The sequence below is a fragment of the Lynx rufus genome, unplaced genomic scaffold, assembly GCF_022079265.1.
Source record: "Lynx rufus isolate CCGP_SWC_20201006 ecotype Redwood Valley unplaced genomic scaffold, mLynRuf1.p SCAF_8, whole genome shotgun sequence".
Taxonomy (NCBI): Eukaryota; Metazoa; Chordata; class Mammalia; order Carnivora; family Felidae; genus Lynx; species Lynx rufus.
Window position 1 is genome coordinate 58170725 of NW_025814896.1, and position 19840 is coordinate 58190564.

Sequence of the window (19840 nt, forward strand, 5' to 3'; positions counted from 1 at the left end):
AGGAATATTTTAAATTCCCAGTCTGATAATGCCAACATTCCTGCCATATCTGGCTCTGATGTTTGCTGTCTCTTCGAATTGTGTTTTTGCCTTTTAATATGACTCATACTTTTTCCTGATAGCTGGATAGAATGTGCCAGGTAAAAGAAAGTGCTAAAAAAAAAAACAAAAAAAAACGCCCTTTAGTAACAGGGTGGTGAGGTGTGCAATCTATGGTCCCTACGATTAGATCTCAGTCCTTCAGTGACTCTGGATTATGAACTTCACAAGCATTGCTCAGTTTTTTATCCCCACTTAGGTGGGGCAGGATGGCTAGATTGGGCCGGAGTTGGGTATTTCTCTCTGCACAGGTCAGTTAGGCTCTGATAACACCCTAGCAGATAAGGCTTTCATTAACTAGTTTATCCTGAGGGCAGGCATTGTTAATAAGAACACAGTGCTCTAGGATATTTCAGAATGATTTGTCTCCTCCCCCTTCTGGCGGCAGGATACTTACTGTGAGCCAGGTCAGGCTTCCAGGAGGTAACACTCACAAAAGTGTGGGTTTTGACCCCTTCTGACTAGGTCCCTGTGAAGATTTTAAGTCTCAGATTTGTCCACATTGAGCCTCCAGTGATTTGTCAATTACAGTTCAGAGTTTCCTACCCCATGGACATCGATCTAGGAGGAGGATGGTCTTTTCACCATTACATAAGCATCACTTCAAGATGACGCAGCCCCAATTGCAACCTGACTCCTTTGACTCTAAGTCCACCACTCCCTGTGGTGAAAATGAGAACTGAAGGCAGGAGTTTCCATGGGTCCTGTGCAATGGCGGACTTTCGTAACTGTACCTGGCAAAACCGACAAAGTCTCTCACAATTCAGACCCATTAGTGAATTCCATCACTGCAATTGCGCATAGCACTCTAGAGACCAAGCCTCTGAGCAGACTCTAGGAACTTCCTGTGTGAAACTGAGAAGCCAAACACGGCAGCACATTTCGTCATCACCGGGATGAGCCAAGCATTTATTGAGCAACTAACCATATGTAACAGTCACTGTGCTCACCTGCGTACAGATGAACAAGACACATCTAACTGGAAAGACCATTCACAGACTTGGAAATAGAAACACGAGGCACTGCAAGATAACAAATGGCCTCATGAACTGGAGAAACAGAAAGAAAAGAAACTTCCCCACGGCCCGGAGCTCTTGAGAAAAATTCACAAAGGACGTAGGGCAGCTCCTGGATATTAACGGACTTAAGGAAAAAAATGGGCTGGTAGCGGAGGGTAAAGAGATCAAGGAGAGAAAGAGTTTGAGAAGGGCATGGAAGGGGAATGTTTATGCTCTACTCAGGGGTCATATGAACAAGTAAGAAGCTTTAGCATGCTAGAAGGCTTGAGTGACCATCTCATTAGAAAAATGTGATTTTTGAGGGGTGCCTGCGTGGTTCATTCGGTTAAGCATCCGACTCTTGGTTTCGGCTCAGGTCATTATCTCGAGGTTTCCTGAGTTTGAGCCCCACATCGGGCTCTGGCGCTGGAGCTCGGAGCCTGCTTGGGATTTTCTGTCTCCTCTCTCTCTCTCAAGGCCCCTCCCCCATTCGCATTGTCTCTGTCTCTCTCAAAATAAATGAAAATAAACTCAAAAAAAAAAAAAAAGAAAATGTGATTTTTGACCTTCGGGCTATTAAGAAATTCCTGGCCAACCTAACAGGAACCGAAGAGAGAGCCGTCCCTTTCTATTCCTCTTTTATGGAAGTTTGTTGGATTGAATAGACTTGAAAAGAGGGTTGGCTCTAAGCCCAACAAAAGAAGGTAGAATTTTGTATTCGTCTAGTTTTTGTCTAAAGACTGTCCCCAACTTAGGATGGTTCGATTGATGATTTTTTGACTTTATGATGGTCTGAAAGCTATACACATTCAGGAGAAACCATACTTCACATTTTGAATTTTGATCTTTTCTAGACTAGTGATATGTATTCCTCTCCTCTCTCTGATGCTGGGCAGACCCAAAAGCCACAGGTCCCAGTCAGCCACGTGATCTGGAGGGTCAACAATCCATATACAGACAACCATGCGGTACCCATACACCTGCTGTTTTCCACTTTCAGGGCCATATCCAGTCAATCACATGAGACAGTCAATACTTTATTATAAAATAGGTGTTGTGTTAGATGATTCTGCCTAACTGTAGGCTAATGTAAGAGTTCTGAGAACATCTAAGGTGGGCTGGGCTAAGCTATCATGTTCTGCAGGTTAAGTGCATTGAATGCATTTTCAGCTTATGATATTTTTAATTCATGATGGGTTTATTGGGATGCAACCCCCATCATAAATCAAGGAAGATCTGTAGTGAAAATGTGCACAGAACTTTAGAGTTTACATGTAGCCTTTTCTCATTTTCCGTAAATTCTCACCCCAACCACTGACAACCTTCTGGTCTCTGCCTACCCTTCCTGGTCATCCTGTGGAAAATGGTAATATACACACATGTGCACACAGGCACACTCTTCCTCAGTCTCTCTACTCCCTGTAATAAAGGGAAACTGTGTGAAAATGGGAGCTTCTTTTGGTGTGATTCTATCTTCAGTGTCTGGAGCAAGAAACGGGACAGAGGAGGTCTCTATCAGTCACTGCCAAATATCTGCATGGGGCTTGATTTTGCAGAGGCTCAAGGAGGTTACATCTATGTAGGAGAGAGAGAAGTTTTAGATCATGAGCAGATTTTGCTTTTTAATAAATCAGGGTCGTAAGTCACGTGCCAAAGGGATGATTAATTTGTGTCTGAGTTGGCAAAAACCCAACCGAGCTAAAACTCCTTGTGCAATGTCTTCAATGTTACTAGTCTATACCGCTACTCCATAAGTGGATATTTTTCTGTATCAAATTTAATGTCATACACTTGATTTTCTAAAGCTGGGGGACATGTGAATTTTTTTTTTTTAAGATTTCATAAAGGCTTTATGCTTTTAAACACTTTAGAAAGGAATTAAATCTTCTCACTTAAAACTATGATAATATTTATCCTTTTTATGGTAAAGGGGTGGTTGGCTTGGTACTTTCTTTGCCACATAACAGAGCCTCCCCACTGAATACAGTATTTCCTGGTCTAGAAACTACAACGAACATCCATGTTCATCAACACCTCTGTCGGAACCCCTGCCACCGGTGTCTCTCTTCCCTCAAGCTGTTTCTCTTTCTTCCTTCTCATACAAACAATAAAATGAAATAAAATAAAATAAAATAAAATAAAATAAAATAAAATAAAACAAGATAAAATAAAGTAACAAAATGAAAAACTATGTTAAGTGAACTCTCTCCTCTTTTTTTAATGTTTACTTATTTATTTATTTTGAGAGAGAGTGTGTGTGTGAAAGGGAGAAGAGCAGACAGGGAGACAGAGAACCCGAAGCAGGTTCTGTGCTGACAGTGGAGAGGCCGATGCAGGGCTCAAACGCACGAACCACAAGATCATGACCTGAGCCAAAGTCAGACGCTTAACCGAGTCACCCAGGCGCCCCCTGAATTCTCTCTTTTGACAGCGTTCCAATTCCGTGTTTTTATGTGAGGAGTGTGAACATACAGCTGCTCTGTGCTGTGCAACATGCAGACTTCGGGACAGAAGAGACTTGGGCAGTGAAGGACTCACACCTTTTAAAACCTCAAAATATAAAATGTTCCCAATTTTTCAGTCATCTTTTTTTTCTTTCGAAGCTTTTGAGTAGACATGCTTATGTTCACGACTTGTTCTCAAAACGTAGTGGGCTCTTGTCACTTCCAAATGACCAACTCATAACCGATTGACCCGGTATAGCAAAAAACCAAGCTGACGCCATTTTGCTTTTCGCATCCGCCTGCAGTTTGGAAGGGCTGTCATAGCCGACTGCCTGCCAGCACTGCACGGTTGTGTCTCTCACAGTCACAGTAAGGGTCACGTTTATACCTTCGGATTGCAGGTAAGGAAGCTGAGACAGACAAGGCCGCGTTATTTCTCCAGTCTTTCAGCTGCCAAGTGCACAGCTTTGAGTCAAACCCAAGCCCACCGCCCCTCTGGTGTGGCTGAGATGAGAACTGGGAGGAGGAAACTTCACAAAGTTTCTCCCTGATTAGTCTCGTGCAAGTGGGTCAGACAGCATTTTTTACAAAAATAGCCCTAGCAGTATTTCCAGTTCCACATGCTCTTTCAGAACTGACCACACCCCCCCCAAAGAGGTGGAATCTACTTCCACTCCCTTAAAATTGGCTAGGACTCTATAGCTGCCTTGGCAAATAGAATGTGGTAGAATTGACACTAGAAATTTAGGTCTGAGTCATAAGAGAAAATATGGCTTTTCCTGGCTCTCTTGTTCTTGAAACACTAGCCATTGGAAGCCAATCACCACGCTGTGTGGGCTCCTGTGGGCTTCAGGAGCCCACACCGGGAGACCACAAGGAGAGGCTGTTGAGAGAGAAACCGAAGCCACCAGCTGATGGCCAGAATCAACTGCCAGTCCTCCAGCTGGGTCCCCAGACATCATGGTGCTGGGACAGGCCATCCCCACTGTGTCTGTTCACATCCTGACCCACAGAACCCATTAGCAATACAAATGGCTGCCCTGTGCCACAAAGTTTTGAGGCAATTTGCTTCCTAGCCATAGTAAATGGAACAGCAATTGGGAAAGTGACAATGAATGGCAATAGATAATGATGAGTTGGACACTCCCCCCAACTGTCTATTTCACTCAAAAATTGTGGAAATGTAGACCTACTGGTAAGTTTTTTGAGAAAATGGCCTTCTGGCAGATACCCCCATAGCCTGCCTCTATATAGTGGTGGGGTAACAGTTCATGAAGATTCTGGCCACACTTTTTTAATTTCCTGAGGAGGTTCAGCCCTACTTTCGATGTTAAAGCATCTGCATATGGCTTTATTGGCTCTCGGCAAAAAATACAAAGTTTGTTTGCATAAATTAATATTTATGACAGATCGCTTAAAGATTATTCAAGCCCTTACTTTCTTTTCTTATATTATTGCTAAATCTCCAACCTGATCAAACTGGACCAATGGAGAAATCAGATAGAATCCATCTGGCCTTCAGGTGTTTTTACTAAATTGCATGAGGTTTGGCATTTTAGCCTTAACATGGAAGACACTAGAAGAAAAGCCACATTAAACATGCTATTACATTTACCATGGGAAGGCTGTTGCAGACAAGGTTCATTATATTACGCCCTTTAAAAATAAGGCCTCCCTACAAAAACTTTTCCTTGGAAAACTGTCCCAGACAAAGCCATGTGCTGTCACGAGCAACTGAAGGGTATTTGTGAGAAGCACACAATGAATCTTGTCATTGCTTTGCCTTTACTTCTAAAGCAAGCTCATCTTTAAAAAGTGTCCAAGACTTGTCATTGATTCTACCCCCAAGCTTTATTTTATCGTTCTACCCTCTGTTCACTGTACCTGCTTTGTTTGTTTTTCATTGTTGTATTCTCCACAAACCTATTTGGAAGCAGGTGAGGCATACACAAATCTCTCTAGGAGATGTGTAAGATCACTCTTATATTCTTACAGACACTTGCACAGCCTGGAAGGAAAATTTTTAAAGTAACTCCTATAATTTAATAGAGAACATACAGAACTCATGGATATTAGGGCTGTCGATGACTCAATAAAACTGAGTTATACACACCTAACTATTACTCATGTTATAAAGCGTAACTAATCGCATTGGAATAAATAACTTATCATAAGAAAGACACATTTCATCTATTTCCTCATTTGTATTTGCCACCCATTACTCCACAGTTCCCAAATAACTCAGGAAATATCCCTAAGGGATACAATACTTGGAAATAACATCTGGGACAAATCGTAAGTCTCATCGCTAACTCGTTGTCAAAGCCAACACTCAGAGAGGAATTACAGGGGTAGTTCTCATAGACGGAGCTGTAGAGATTAATCATAAAGTACGCAAGTACTCCTCGGAATTAAGAAAAAAATAGAACCCTGGCTTGACTATGAGCCCCGATGTCCAAATTCTCAGCCCGAATTTGGGCTGTAGCCTGCTCCCAGCAGAGGGTGGGGCTCCCTGAGTCTGTCATCTGCTCAGCTCCCCCCGCTCTGGGTGAGTCACTATTCCTTTTATCTCTTCCTGCTAAACTCCACCTCACCAGCAGACAGCTGCACAGGCCCTCAGCTCTCAGACTCCTGGGAGTCCCAGTGAGTCCGGGAGTGAGCCACACACCAGGGCCAGAGATCTGGAAACACCACTGAAGTCTCTGCAGTTCCCTGTCAGGCAGTAAACAGAGGGCAGCTGGACCACTCACGTGTGGGTGTCAGAAAAGACAAGTGGTGATGCACTGGTCCCCTGCCCCACACAGGCAGGCAGGAGCGCGGCCAACAGGGAGACTCTGCAGGGACTGCGGCCCCAAAGAGAAACCCCATGTTCAGCTGACTGTCCGCAACCTAAAGGTGCTTCAGGCTGCGCTGGACACACAGAGTCAGGTTTCCGCGACTGAGCTGTGCCACCAAAAGAGAATGCAGGGGTGCCTGGGTGGCTCAGTCGGTCGAGCATCCAACTTCAGCTCGTGAGCTCAAGTCCCACGTCAGACTCTGTGCTGACACCTCAGAGCCTGGGACCTGCTTCAGATTCTATGTCTCCCTCTCTCCGCCCCTCCCCTGCTCGCTCTCTAGCTCTTTCTCAAAATAAATAAATAAACTTTATTAAAAAAAAAAAAAAACACCCATGATGGTGGGAAATGCCTTCTCCTCGGAGTTTCAGGATCTCACAGGCATTTGTATGTTGAGTAGTGCTGGCAGGACAGACGCTTCGCAGACCAAACTGAAACCCAGGGCAGAGTGGCAGGGGCAGCTGAAGGCTTTGGCCTTCAGACAGCAAGATGCCCCTTGTGCCCCAGGTCCTTGCTCAGTGCTTTCCTGGACTTGAACTCAGTTGTTCCTACAATACTCTGTGAGGCAGGCTCTGATCATTTTCTCTCCCTTCCTCCCTCCCTCCTTCCTCCCTTCCCTCTCTCCTTCTTTCTTTCCTCCCTTCTCTCCTTCCTTCCTTCATGTTTCTTTCCATTCTATAGCCCAGAGAGAAAAGAATGAGCTCCAGCCGCAGGCAGCTCATCACTCCTCATGATGTAAATTCTGTTCATGTGCCGACCATGTTCAAGATGCATCGCAGATGGGGAGCCCTTTGTCGCTCCAGGAGAAATTGTCTTCTTTTGGAAACACCAGAAGATGTGAGAACCGCTCTAAAATGGTCACAGTGTGACCTGGAAGATGATTTGCTCCTGTTGCTTTGCAAATGTTTGCTCAGTCACCACTAGCTTGCAAGCCTTATTTAACTGAACAACGCTGGTGACCACAGACCAATTGTTTCCCTGAAGCATGAGAAGTTCCAGGAAGATTCCTTCCTTCCAATTTGCCAACAACATGAAAGGCAAGCTAGTAAAATAAGTGAAAGTATATTTACAATGGGTATACGGATGAGCAACAACCAAGTATGAGGCATTTTTCATTGGTTACCCACACTTACCTTCTTTGATCTCAGTAGAAAGGAAGGCACTTCGATACCAGAGAACAATGTCAATCTTAAAAATGTTGTAGATGTACGTGACAGACACTGCTGCTCCTATCAGGGTGACAAGCCCTCCTATCAAGTAAGCTTGAACATCCGGGGCTACAAACGACAGCAAATAAATACATAAATAATCAGATAATAATCATAATACAAAGGCTCAATTATACACTTTACTTATACAGATCACATTACAAATACCAAATGGAAATGTGTGAGAGGTCAATGAGGATACTGTTTAAATATTTTTTTTACAGTCAAATAACAGGTATATGGGAGTAGAATAATCTAGCGTGGACCATGAATTTCAGGAAGCAAATGTGCTCTTGGGAACCTGGGGAAGGAAATCCTGCAGAACTCTCACTTCTGATGATGGATACGGCATGGTTCTGATGCATGAGAACTGCTCCCAAAACACACACAACCAGGTCTTACTTAGTCAACACTAGACTCTCCAGAGGTAGAGCCTAAGCGTGTGTATTGGAAGGCCTGGTGGTTCTCTTACACATTCCTGATTATTCCTGTTATAACTGCTTCCACAGGCACCAAAAATTGAGCAGCAGGATGTCTGTCATAAATAAAGAGCCGTCAACGGCCTCTCCTGAAAGCCAACTCTTGTCTCCATAAGGCTGGCAGAGAGCCAGACTGCCCGCTTTGTGCCGGCAAGGTCTGGGTTGGGGGCCTGCCTTCAAGGCAAGATCTCAGAAAGGGCGTCTACCCCTGCTGTGCTTGTGAACACCACTGCGGAGCAATTATGGCAAAAGCAGTGGGTGGGAGATGACCGAGAAGCAGAACCAGTTCCTCTGGAATGTCAAGTCCCTAAAGACATGCTCCCACATCACCGCTGCCACCACCACCACTACCACCACCGAGAAGAGGAACACAGCCTTCTCCCTTACCACAGCCCAAATCAGTGCTGCCACGGAAGGAAGGAGGCTCTAGGAAGGGGAGAATTCGAAAAGTGGAAGACGACAGAGGAAGAGAAAGTCTCTCCACTCTTAGAACCCACCGCATACACCACTTCCTTCATCAGCCCCTTCCTGATGCTCTAGTCCCCACTAGAAGGTGTGTGTGTGGGGGGGATGGCCTGGCCGGGAGGGGGGGGTAGGTATGGGGGGGTTCTCTTTTCTTTGAACTCCCAGAGCACATTCCTTTTTTTAAATACTCCTTAAAGATCTTATCACGACCTGCCCTAAGTCACACCATACTGCAAACAGTCTGAGGTGGAAGACATCTCCATGCACCACTGCATGTCTTTAAATAAATGGCACAACAAAGCATCGTGACTAAAACACATTCTGGGTCAACAGAAATAGCAGCCCATTGATTAAATCCCAGCACAACCAAGCGGATCTGCTCTGCACGCTGGTGCCCAATCTCATCCTGACCATCTGTTTGAACCTCTAGCTTCTGTTAGATAGATCCGCCCTTCCCATCCATCCTCCACTTCTCTTTGTCCTTCCCCAACTCTTGGAACAACAACGCCACCCCTCCCTTTAGGAGGACCCATGTCTGGGAACCTGTAATGTATAGACTTCACGGATCTTGATACTGTAATGGTCATGATAAGAAGACCATGTCGTGCAATATTTATCAGATTCATAAAGCCCCTGGTAAGTAGACAGGAGTGATGGCCAGAAATTCTTGAGTTGGTCATTCATCGCCTTCAGGAGTGTTGATATTCTCTGCTCTGGAAATGAGTTTAAAACCATCACATTTCCAAACAGGAAATGAATGCTGAGTTTTTCTACCGACTATCACTCTGCTTCCTCATGCCAAGTGCTTAATGCCATGCTGTTTTCATATGTGTCTCCTTGTCATTGTTTTGAGCCCTCCAAACAGCATGTACCCCACCGGACAACTACCTGGGAGTTTTAAAATAAAGTACGCTGCCGACACTCCAGCATGGCAAATGAAAGGATGGCCATAATCTTCCATTTTCACTTCTGAGAAGGTTATGTTCACTGTGTAAAAAATATGTTTCTGAAAAGAAATGTGAGATCTGTAAAAGAAAAGAACCACCCAGTTATACATGAGTCATATTTACCCAACCTACTGTACCATCTTCAGTCTGGAGAATAAAAGTCTCTCCCAGAGAACACTTTGGGCCATCCTGTTACCCTAAGAAGGCTTCACGGAGTGGCTCAGTGAGGTGTGTGGAAATTTTTCATTTTCTTCTGGAAGGTGACAAGGAAGTGTGGCTCTGTTAATTACAGATAGCATCGTCAGCCCTCCAGAGCCTTGGCCTGGTCCTCTCCACTTATCCTAACTTATCAACCCTGCAGGGTTCAACACAATTTCTCCTGCCCTCTGCCTTCAGTAGTCTTGATTTATACCACCCAATTTAAACAATCACAAATTGGGTTTATATCACTCAATTAGCTAATGATTAAGTCCTATCTCCCCTAAGAGTCCCCGTGTTGCTGCCTGTTTTGCTACTGAAGCCTAGAAGGTCTATAGCTCATGATATAACTAACCAGGAATGAGGCTGGTTTTAAGTTGGGAGAAATTGATCTTGATGCATGAAGGCCATACTTGATGCTTTGCCTCATGTGTCTGACTAGGGTGTAAGCAGGATTGATAACATGAACACCTCGCACCCCCCTGATTCAAGAAGGTTTGGCTGTGCATAGCACTGGCAAGATCTTTGAGAGACAAAGCCAAAAGGAGTAATGAGGGATCAGTGAGAAGCATCTAAAAAAAGCAGTACTAGCATCAAAACACTTCATGTTTATTTTATTTTTGAGAGAGAGCAGGAGAGAGAGAGAGAGAGAGAGAGAGAGAGAGCATGAATGGGGGAGGGGCAGAGAGAGGAGGGAGACAAAGAATCTGAAGCAGGCTCCAGGCTCTGAGCCGTCAGCACAGAACCTGACATGGGGCTCAAACCGATGGACTGCGAGATCATGACGTGAGCCAAAGTCAGCGCTCAACCCACTGAGCCACCCAGGCGCCCCCAAAATAATTTAAATGAAGAAATTCTTGCCAACTTTTAGGGAAGTCAGAAAAACACAACTCCTACTCAAATCCTTCTCTGATTCGTTTGGATTCATTGTAGTAATCATCCACCAAGGTGTCATTGACTCTCCAGGATCGGAGATTTGTATTATCCCTTGTGTCTGTTATATTGCAGTCTACAGTAAGGGTAGTGCCTGTAAAAAACAAATTCATAAATATTACATGAAAAGTCTATAAAAAATGATCAGCTAAACAAAACCTCTTGCTCCTGAGCCTGGAATATGTTTTGATTACCAAAAATACCCCTTGGAGGTCAACGTTAATCTACTTTATTCTCTCCTTGGACAGAGATAATAGGGGACAAGTGGCCTTCCAGGGTGTTTAAACAGCCGAATATCTGGCCAATGTCTTCCACAGTATTAGGGACACAAATACTAGTTCTAGTCTTAGGAAACTTAGCAAAGAACTTTAAAGTTTACAAAGTATTTCACACACATTGTCTCCTTAGGTCTTCATATCCTCAAAACTATACCAATAAAAAAAGAGGAGGTGCTATAAGGTCCATATTACAGATGAGAGAACACTGAGGTTCAGATAGATTAGTGACCTGCCCCCAAGGTCACACATTAGAGAAAGAAATGAGACATGAACTCTGGTTTTCTAGTTCCAAATCTTCCAAATACTTTACCAATCGTGACCCCTATCCTGACTCCACACACGTTCACAAATTATATTTAACAATTTTATATTTTTATTTTTATATGTATTTATTTTATATTTTTCTTTTGTTTGGTTCCATGAACCTAATAAATTCCATCTATTTACACGACATAAAAAGTTACTCTATTTCTAAATAGTCTACTTCATGTTTCTTTATTCCAGCTGGAATTAAGGTTTTTAAAAAAATAAATTCTCAACTATAACACATGTATAGTAAAAAGTATAGAATATATATGTGAAGCGCATATCCACACCACCTTCACCCCATCAAGAAAATAGTATGGGGGGGTGCCCGGGTGGTTCAGTCAGTTGAGCATCTGACTCTTGATTTCAGCTCAGGTCATGATCCCAAGGTCATGGGATTGAGCCCCACATCTGGCTCTGTGCTGGGAGTGGAGCCTGCTTGGGACAAGAGTGTCTTAACTATTAGTCAGTCTTTACATTTCCCTACCAACATTATAAACAGATTCAGCAAAAAATGAAACTCTATTGAGATTTTGGCTCTCCCTCAAAACCAAGGAAACGGGTTTAAGAGTTCAGTCTTGAGTGTGTTATTTCTTCTACAGATTTCTAAAGATAGATTTTTAAAAATCAGATTAAGGATGTTCCCTTACATTCGTAGTTTTAAAGGAAGTTTAAAAAAAAAATTCTGGGGCACGTGGATGGCTCAGTCAGTTAAGCGTCCGACTTCAGCTCAGGTCATGATTTCACGGTCCGTGAGTTCGAGCCCCGAGTCGGGCTCTGTGCTGACAGCTCAGAGCCTGGAGCCTGCTTTGGATTCTGTGTCTCCCTGTCTCTCTGACCCTCCCCCCATTCATGCTCTGTTGCTCTCTGTCTCAAAAAAAAATAAATATTTACAAAATTAAAAAAAAATTTCTAGTTTAGGTGTCCATGGTTTTTGGTGTCTATGAGGTGAATATATTATTTTTTCTCCTTTGGTTTGTTAATGCAAAAGAAAAGAATGAATTACCTAATAGGAAGCAGCTTGGCATTGTTTCATGTAAACCCAACTTAGGCCACAAGGTAACATTCTTTATGTATGCTGTTAAAATAAATTTGCTAAAAATGTGCTTAGAGTGTTTCATCTGTGTCGATGAATGAGATTGGCCTGAAGTTTGCTTTGTAACAACGTTCGTTTTGGTTTTGAGGGTTAAGAGTTTCCTGACCTAGTATAATGAGTTAATGACTGTTTCCTCTTTTTCTGCTCTGTGAAACATTTTGTTCAAATTTGCTAAATGTCTTTACTAACTGCTTTGTAGAGCTCACGGGAAAAGCCAACTAGATACAGAATTTTGTTTGTAGCAAGATTTTTAAATTTATAGTCTTATTCCTATTCCGAAATCTTGTGCCAGATCCTCTGTGCTGATTTTTACATAAAATGCCCATTTCTTTTTAGATTTTCAAATTGGCACTAAGTTGTTCAGAATATCCTTTTGTGATCTTTTTCGTGTGTATATGATCTATGGTGATGGCCTCTTTTTCCTTCAGATTGTCCCTTCCCTCATTTCTTAATCATCCAGGGGGCTACCAATCACATCCCACTTTCAAAAAAAACAGCTTTTTCTTTGTTAATCACTCAACTGCACGCTCATTTACTATTTCACTATTTTCTGCTATTACTTTTCACCTCATCTCTTCCATTTCTTTTTTTTTAATTTTTAAAAAATGTTTATTTATTTTTGGGAGAGAGAGACAGCATGAGTGAGGGAGGAGCAGAGGGGGAGGGAGACACAGAATCCGAAACAGGTTCCAGGCTCTGAGCGGTCAGCACAGAGCCTGATGCAGGGCTCAAACTCACAAACTGAGAGATCATGACCTGAGTCGAAGTTGGACGCTTAACCAACTGAACCACCCAGGTGCCCCGATCTCTTCCATTTCTGTTGGATTTATTTTGTTTCTCCTTTTCTGTCTTCGGGGGTGAGCGTGCTGCTCATAGATATTGCAACCATCTTCTCTTCCTAACTCAGGTTAACAAGCGTGCTCTGATCAAATCTTTGTATCTCATCAACCTCACTGTAATCTTTTTATTAGTATTCACTGTCAAATAATTTTCTCATTTCTATTATTATCCATGAGCTATTGAGAGGAGTTGTTTTTATTTGATTGTTTATTTGATTTGATACAGTTATTCTAATTGTCTTTTTATTACTTATTTCTAACTTCTGACAATATGTAGTTGCAGTGATTTCAATCTGTTATTATAGCCCAATATATGGTCTATTTTATCAAACATTTCATTGTGCTTAGAAAGAATGTGTAATCTGTAGTAGCTGGGCACAGGGCTCTGTAGTATAAACATCAGGCCATTCGTTGGACACATTTTGTTTGTCATGATAGGGTGTTCTGTTTGCCTGTTCTATCAGCTATTGTGAAAACCGTGGCTGGTATTATCCCATTATTATTCCATTATTACTGTAAATTGGTCAATTTCTCCCTGTAATCCTGAACTAACTTTGTCTCTTTCTGTATGTACACACACACACACACACACACACACACACACACACACACCTTTAAGGCCATGTTATTATGTATCTAATAGGTTCAAAAATGAACTTTCAATCATTATGAAGTATCCCTGTTTATCTCTAATAATGCATTCTGCCTTCATATCTACTTTGATATTAGTATAATTATACCAACATCACTTTGGTTAGTGTTTATATATCATTTTCCAGTCTTTTCCAGCATCTTGTAGACAGTCCAGAGTTTTAATTTCTTGTTCAAACCCAGTGTGACAATCTTAATTTAGAGCATTTAGTCCATCATATAATTGGTGATATATGTGTGTTTAAATCGACTAACTTATATAGATATTTTATTTGTAGCATCTGTCCTATATCTGTCTTTTCCTCCTTGCTTTCTTTTGATTCCTTCTTTTGGATCGCTTCTTACCTTGCTCTTGATTATTATTACTCCATATAACCCCATATTTTAAAAATTATTATCTTAGGGTTGCCCTAAATATTAAAACATAGATCCTCAAACTTATCAAAGTCTGATATTACTGATATCTCCACTCTCTTCTAAGAGAATGTAAAGTCTTAGAATGTAATTACATTTGACCTTCTCCTAGCATACAGGCAAATGCTGTTGGGAATTCTAACGTCATGTATATTTTAAATTCCATGAACAATCGTCATTATTACTGCCTTATGCAGTCAAGATTCATTTAGATCTGCTCACATATTTACATCAACATTGCTCTTTCATTCCCTCCTACATAGCTGATTCACAATCTGGAAACATTTCCTCCTGCTTAAAGAGCATTGCAGTCAAAACCACACTCAGATATCACCTCACGCCAGTCAGAGTGGCCAAAATGAACAAATCAGGAGACTATAGATGCTGGAGAGGATGTGGAGAAATGGGAACCCTCTTGCACTGTTGGTGGGAATGCAAATTGGTGCAACCGCTCTGGAAGGCAGTGTGGAGGTTCCTCAGAAAATTAAAAATAGACCTACCCTATGACCCAGCAATAGCACTGCTAGGAATTTACCCAAGGGATACAGGAGTACTGATGCATAGGGGCACCTGTACCCCAATGTTTATAGAAGAACTCTCAACAATAGCCAAATGATGGAAAGAGCCTAAATGTCCATCAACTGATGAATGGATAAAGAAATGTGGTTTATATACACAATGGAATACTACTTGGCAATGAGAAAGAATGAAATATGGCCCTTTGTAGCAACATGGATGGAACCGGAGAGTGTTATGCTAAGTGAAATAAGCCATACAGAGAAAGACAGATACCATATGGTTTCACTCTTATGTGGATCCTGAGAAACTTAACAGAAACCCATGGGGGAGAGGAAGGAAAAAAAAAAAAAGAGGTTAGAGTGGGAGAGAGCCAAAGCATAGGAGACTGTTAAAAACTGAGAACAAACTGAGGGTTGATGGGGGGTGGGAGGGAGGGGAGGGTGGGTGATGGGTATTGAGGAGGGCACCTTTTGGGATGAGCACTGGGTGTTGTATGGAAACCAATTTGACAATAAATTTCATATATTGACAAAAAAAAAAGAGAGCATTGCAGTAGTTCCTTTTAAGACTGTGCTTGGCAAAGTTTGTCATTTTTAGTTTGCCATATTTTCACTGATTATAAAATTACCAGCATTTTTTTTTCAGCATACAACCTCTGTTATTTCCATTGAAGTTTCAAACAGTGGTTTTACTGCTGCACACAGAGCATGTCTTTTTTTTTTTCCCTAACTTTTAAGATACTTTTCCTTTGTTTTTGGTTTTCTGCAGTTTCACTGTGGTATTTTAAGGTGCAGGTTTGGTTTCATTTATCCTGCTGAGTCTCCTTAGCTTCCAGGGTCTTTTAATTGATGTGTCTATCAGTTTGGAACATTCTCAGATTACATTTAAATAATATTGCCTCTGCTCTCATTTTTCTCTTTTGTCTTTCTTCTAGGACTGTAGTTACATACATGTTAGCTCTGCAGATCCTCTTCCTCTAACCTCTACATTTCTTATTCTTTTGTCTCTCTGTGCTTGATCCTGGACATTTTCTCCTGACCTATATTTTAGTTCAGTAGTTCTTTTTTCAAATGTCTTATATGCTATTAAACTCTCTATTGAATTTTTTGTTTTGGTATTGTCTTTGTCAGTCCTGATGTTTCGTTTTTTCTTTTTCAAATCTGATATGCTACTCTTTTTAAAAGTTTTCAATTGTCTTTTGAAATTTCAATCATGTATTTTCCTTCCTTGAACATAGTAAGCACAATGTATATATATATATATCATTGTTTTGGTGTATGTTTTTTATTGCAGATGAGCATATTTTCATATTTTCTTAGTCTTTTTTTTCTTCTGTGAATTATTCATTTGCCCCATTTGGATTATTCACATTCCTTGATTTGTTGGCATTTTCCATAGAAATTATATTACCTGTTTTTTAATACCTCTGTTCCAAACATTCTCTTAGTTTGTCATTCACATTTTGATTTTACCATTTTTCACATATACATACACTTAAATTTTTTATGATAGTCTAATTTTTAAGATATACATACACACATATATATACATACATATAGATACATATATACATACATATATATATATATGTGTGTGTGTGTGTGTGTGTGTGTGTGTGTGTGTATCTGGGACCCTGGGGATCTGTGTCTGCTGTATGTGGTCTACCAGCTAGAATTTACTGAGTCAAAAGTTATACATATTTGTGAAGGGTCTGAATACATATTAGAATTTCCCTCTGCAGAGTTTATACCAGTCCATTGACTTATTTATCTATTTAGCAACTATTTCTTGAGCATCATCTTTTTAAAAAAAATATTTGTTTATTTATTTATTTCAAGGAAGAGACAGAGAGAGAGCAAGTAGGAGGGAGGCAGAGAGGGAGAAAATCCCAGGCAGGTTCCACACTGTCAGCACAGACCCCAACATGGGGCTCGATCTCACAAACTGTGAGATGATGACCTGAGCTGAAATCAGGAGTCAGGTGCCTAATCGATGGAGCCACCCAGCCGCCATAAGCACCTTCTGTGTTCTAGAAATTGTTTTGAGCACTGGTGATATTGGAGGGAACAAACCAGATGCAAAGCTTTCTCCTAAGAAGCATAGATTCAAATAGAATTAGAGATAACAAGACAAGTTCAAAATATGTGACGTAGTGATAAGTACTTTATGAAAACATAGAGAAAGCTCAAGGGCTAGAGCATGATGGTGAGTGAGGTGTGCTATTTCAACACGGTGGTCAGGTGAGATGACATTCAGCGGAGACCTGATGGAAGTGAAGAAACAGACCATGGGGATGTGTGTGGAAGAGCGTTTCAAGTAGAGGAAACAGCAAGTGCAAAGTCCCTGAGGTAGAAGTGTGCTTGACTGTTCAAGGAACAGCAGGTATATCAGTGTGATCAAAACAGAAGGACTGAATGGAGAGCTGCAATAAATGAGGTCCAAGCACATGTGAAGTGCTAACAAGGGGAAGTCGACCGTGGAGGGCCCCACTGGAGGGCCCCACTTTTTCGCGCTCTTTATTTCTTCTATTTGAATTTTAGTCTGAGATGGGAAACCTTTGGAGAGTTTTAAACCTAAACATTTTTAAATGATTGCTCATATTCATGGCTGGTCATGTATTAGAAGACCCCCCATAGTATCCTTGCTAATATTTGGTATTATATATGTTTTAATCCTTACCAATTTCATGGATAGATATCATTGTTTTTGTGTATATTTTTTATCGCAGGTGAATATATTTTCATATTTTCTTAGTCTTTTATTCTTCTGTGAATTATTCATTTGCCCCATTTGGATTATTCATATTCTTTGATTTCTTGGAATTTTCTATAGAAATTATATTAGCTGTTTTTTAATATCTCTGCTCAAAACATTCTTAGTTTGTCTTTCACATTTTGATTTTACCATTTTTTACATATACATACATTTAAGTTTTTTATGATAGTCTAATTTTTAATCTTCTGTGATTTCTTCCACTGTTTCTATGTGTAGAAAGTACATCCTTCTGAGGTTAGACATAAATTTATCTTTTGTTATTATCATTATTATTTTATTTGAGAGACAGTAAGTGCTTGTGAGCAGGAGAGGGGCAAAGAGAATCCAGAGCAGGCTCTATGCTCAGCACGGAGCCTGATTTGGGGCTCGATCTCATGACCCTGGAACCATAACCTGAGCTGAAACCAAGACTTGGACACTCAACCAACTGAGCCACCCAGGTGCCCTGATTTATCTTTATGTTCTTTTTTTTTAAATGTTTACTTATTTTTGAGACAAAGAGAGACAGAGCATGAATGGGGGAGGGGCATAAAGAGAGGGAGACACAGAATCTGAAGGCTCCAGGCCTTCAGAATCTCCAGGCTCTGAGCTGTCAGCACAGACGCAGGGCTCAAACTCACAGACCACGAGATCATGACCTGAGCCGAAGTCGGACGGTTAACTGACTGAGCCACTCAGGTGCCCCTATCTTTATTTTCAATGGTACTTTTGAGAATTTATTTTTATATGTAGTTCTTTAATTCATCAAAAATGCACTTTCGTGTCTGAGATAAAGAATTAACTACATATTCTTCACATTTAACAAGTTTTACTCATATTGCACATACACTATATCTCTTTCTCTACATATCTCCTTTACTAAATTTCTGTGTATTCCAACATATGCTTATTGTTTTCTGTTATGTTATCTAATCTTTGTGTTTGCATACAAATATCAGTATCTATTATAGCTTTATAATTAAACATACTTTAATATTTACTAGAAAAGATCTCTATTTCTTCTTTTTCTCGCTCTTTATTTCTTCTATTCAATTGTTTTCCTGCTAACTTCTTCCAACATTTTTTGACATGAATTTTTAACAAATGCCTTGTCAAATTTCAGGACAGTCAATGAAATTTAATTGGTTTTATATTAAACATGTATATTAATCTCCCCTTAGTGATTTCAATGGCCTCAATAATTTTACTCACCAGGTTGTACTTCAATTGAATTGTTTTTTGGATAAATGATTTTAGGAATTCTTCCTGCATATCCATGTGTTTCTGCTAAGAAATCAAACCCACATGAAATTGCATTAGAATCATGTATGATACCTTCCCAACTACTTATCCAATGCTAGTGTAAAGAAAACACAGTACTAAGCAGATCTTCAGTTAATACTAGTCAAGGAAAACACAAAGCTCATGGCATGATGAAATGCCACCCCATAAATACCTATTTTGAAACCAGAAATAACTGAATTGCTAAGGAAGAGCCCTAAGCACTGGGCTAGCCCGAGAGCTCTCTTCGCCATTCTGTATTTGGTATAAATGTAAACTGATGAGATTGTGTACTAAAATCTCATTACCTAATAATCCAGATAAAGTTCGTAAGCAGTGGCTCTAAGCAAAGCTCTGGCCTGGGTCCTACAGAGAGATAATGATCCTAATGTCTCACTGCTCCATCCTCTCTCCCTGCTTTTCCACATTCTTTATATCCCATCCTCTTCCATTATACTTCCACTGTATCACTGTCTTCCCTTGTGTTGACTTGTCAGCCCTTCAATTTTCTCCACTTCTTCTCTTCCCAATTTGTCCACCAACATTTAGCAATCACCTGCCTAGCCCCACATGCCTCCTCTAGATTTGGGGTGGGATGCGGAGAAGCTATAAGAGGGAAGCTAGGAAAATGCAAAAACATATGTCCTTTATAATGACAATAATATTTGCACATTCTACATACAAAGCATCCAAATTCAGTGTGTTCCAGACAGAAATCATCACCGGCCAGTTAATATACCACCTTGCTCTGGATCGCACACAGCTAAAATCTAGAAGTCATTCTAGGCAACAGCCCTTCTCTTACTTCTTCAAATTACCAACCACCAAGCCAAACTAATTTCACCTCCTAACATTTCTTCATGTGTGCCTTCTTCTTCACAGCTAAACCCTCTATTTTCCACTCTCTACTCTTTCCTAGGTACTCTTATTCATATCCACCCTTCCATTACCATCTAAAGGCCAAGGACTTTGAAAGTTGCATCTCCAGACTTTTCTCTAGACTGTGGCCTTGGCCTACTTGACATCTCCACGTGGGCACCTCCAAGTACTCAACTTACCCATGACAAAGCTCATGATCTCTTTCCTAAATCCAGTTT

At 41.0% G+C, this 19840-nt stretch overlaps 1 protein-coding gene across 1 annotated transcript in view; it reads right to left on the reverse strand.

Moving 5' to 3' along the window:
* IL1RL2 (interleukin 1 receptor like 2) overlaps positions 1-19840 on the reverse strand; it is a 40166-nt gene that overhangs the window by 4438 nt on the left and 15888 nt on the right. Inside the window, exons 5-8 of the mRNA XM_047068685.1 lie at positions 18675-18749; positions 10570-10699; positions 9416-9552; positions 7509-7652 (exon numbers count right to left, since the gene is read on the reverse strand). Coding sequence (XP_046924641.1) covers positions 7509-7652; positions 9416-9552; positions 10570-10699; positions 18675-18749 — 486 coding nt within the window. The remainder of the gene's footprint in view (positions 1-7508; positions 7653-9415; positions 9553-10569; positions 10700-18674; positions 18750-19840) is intronic.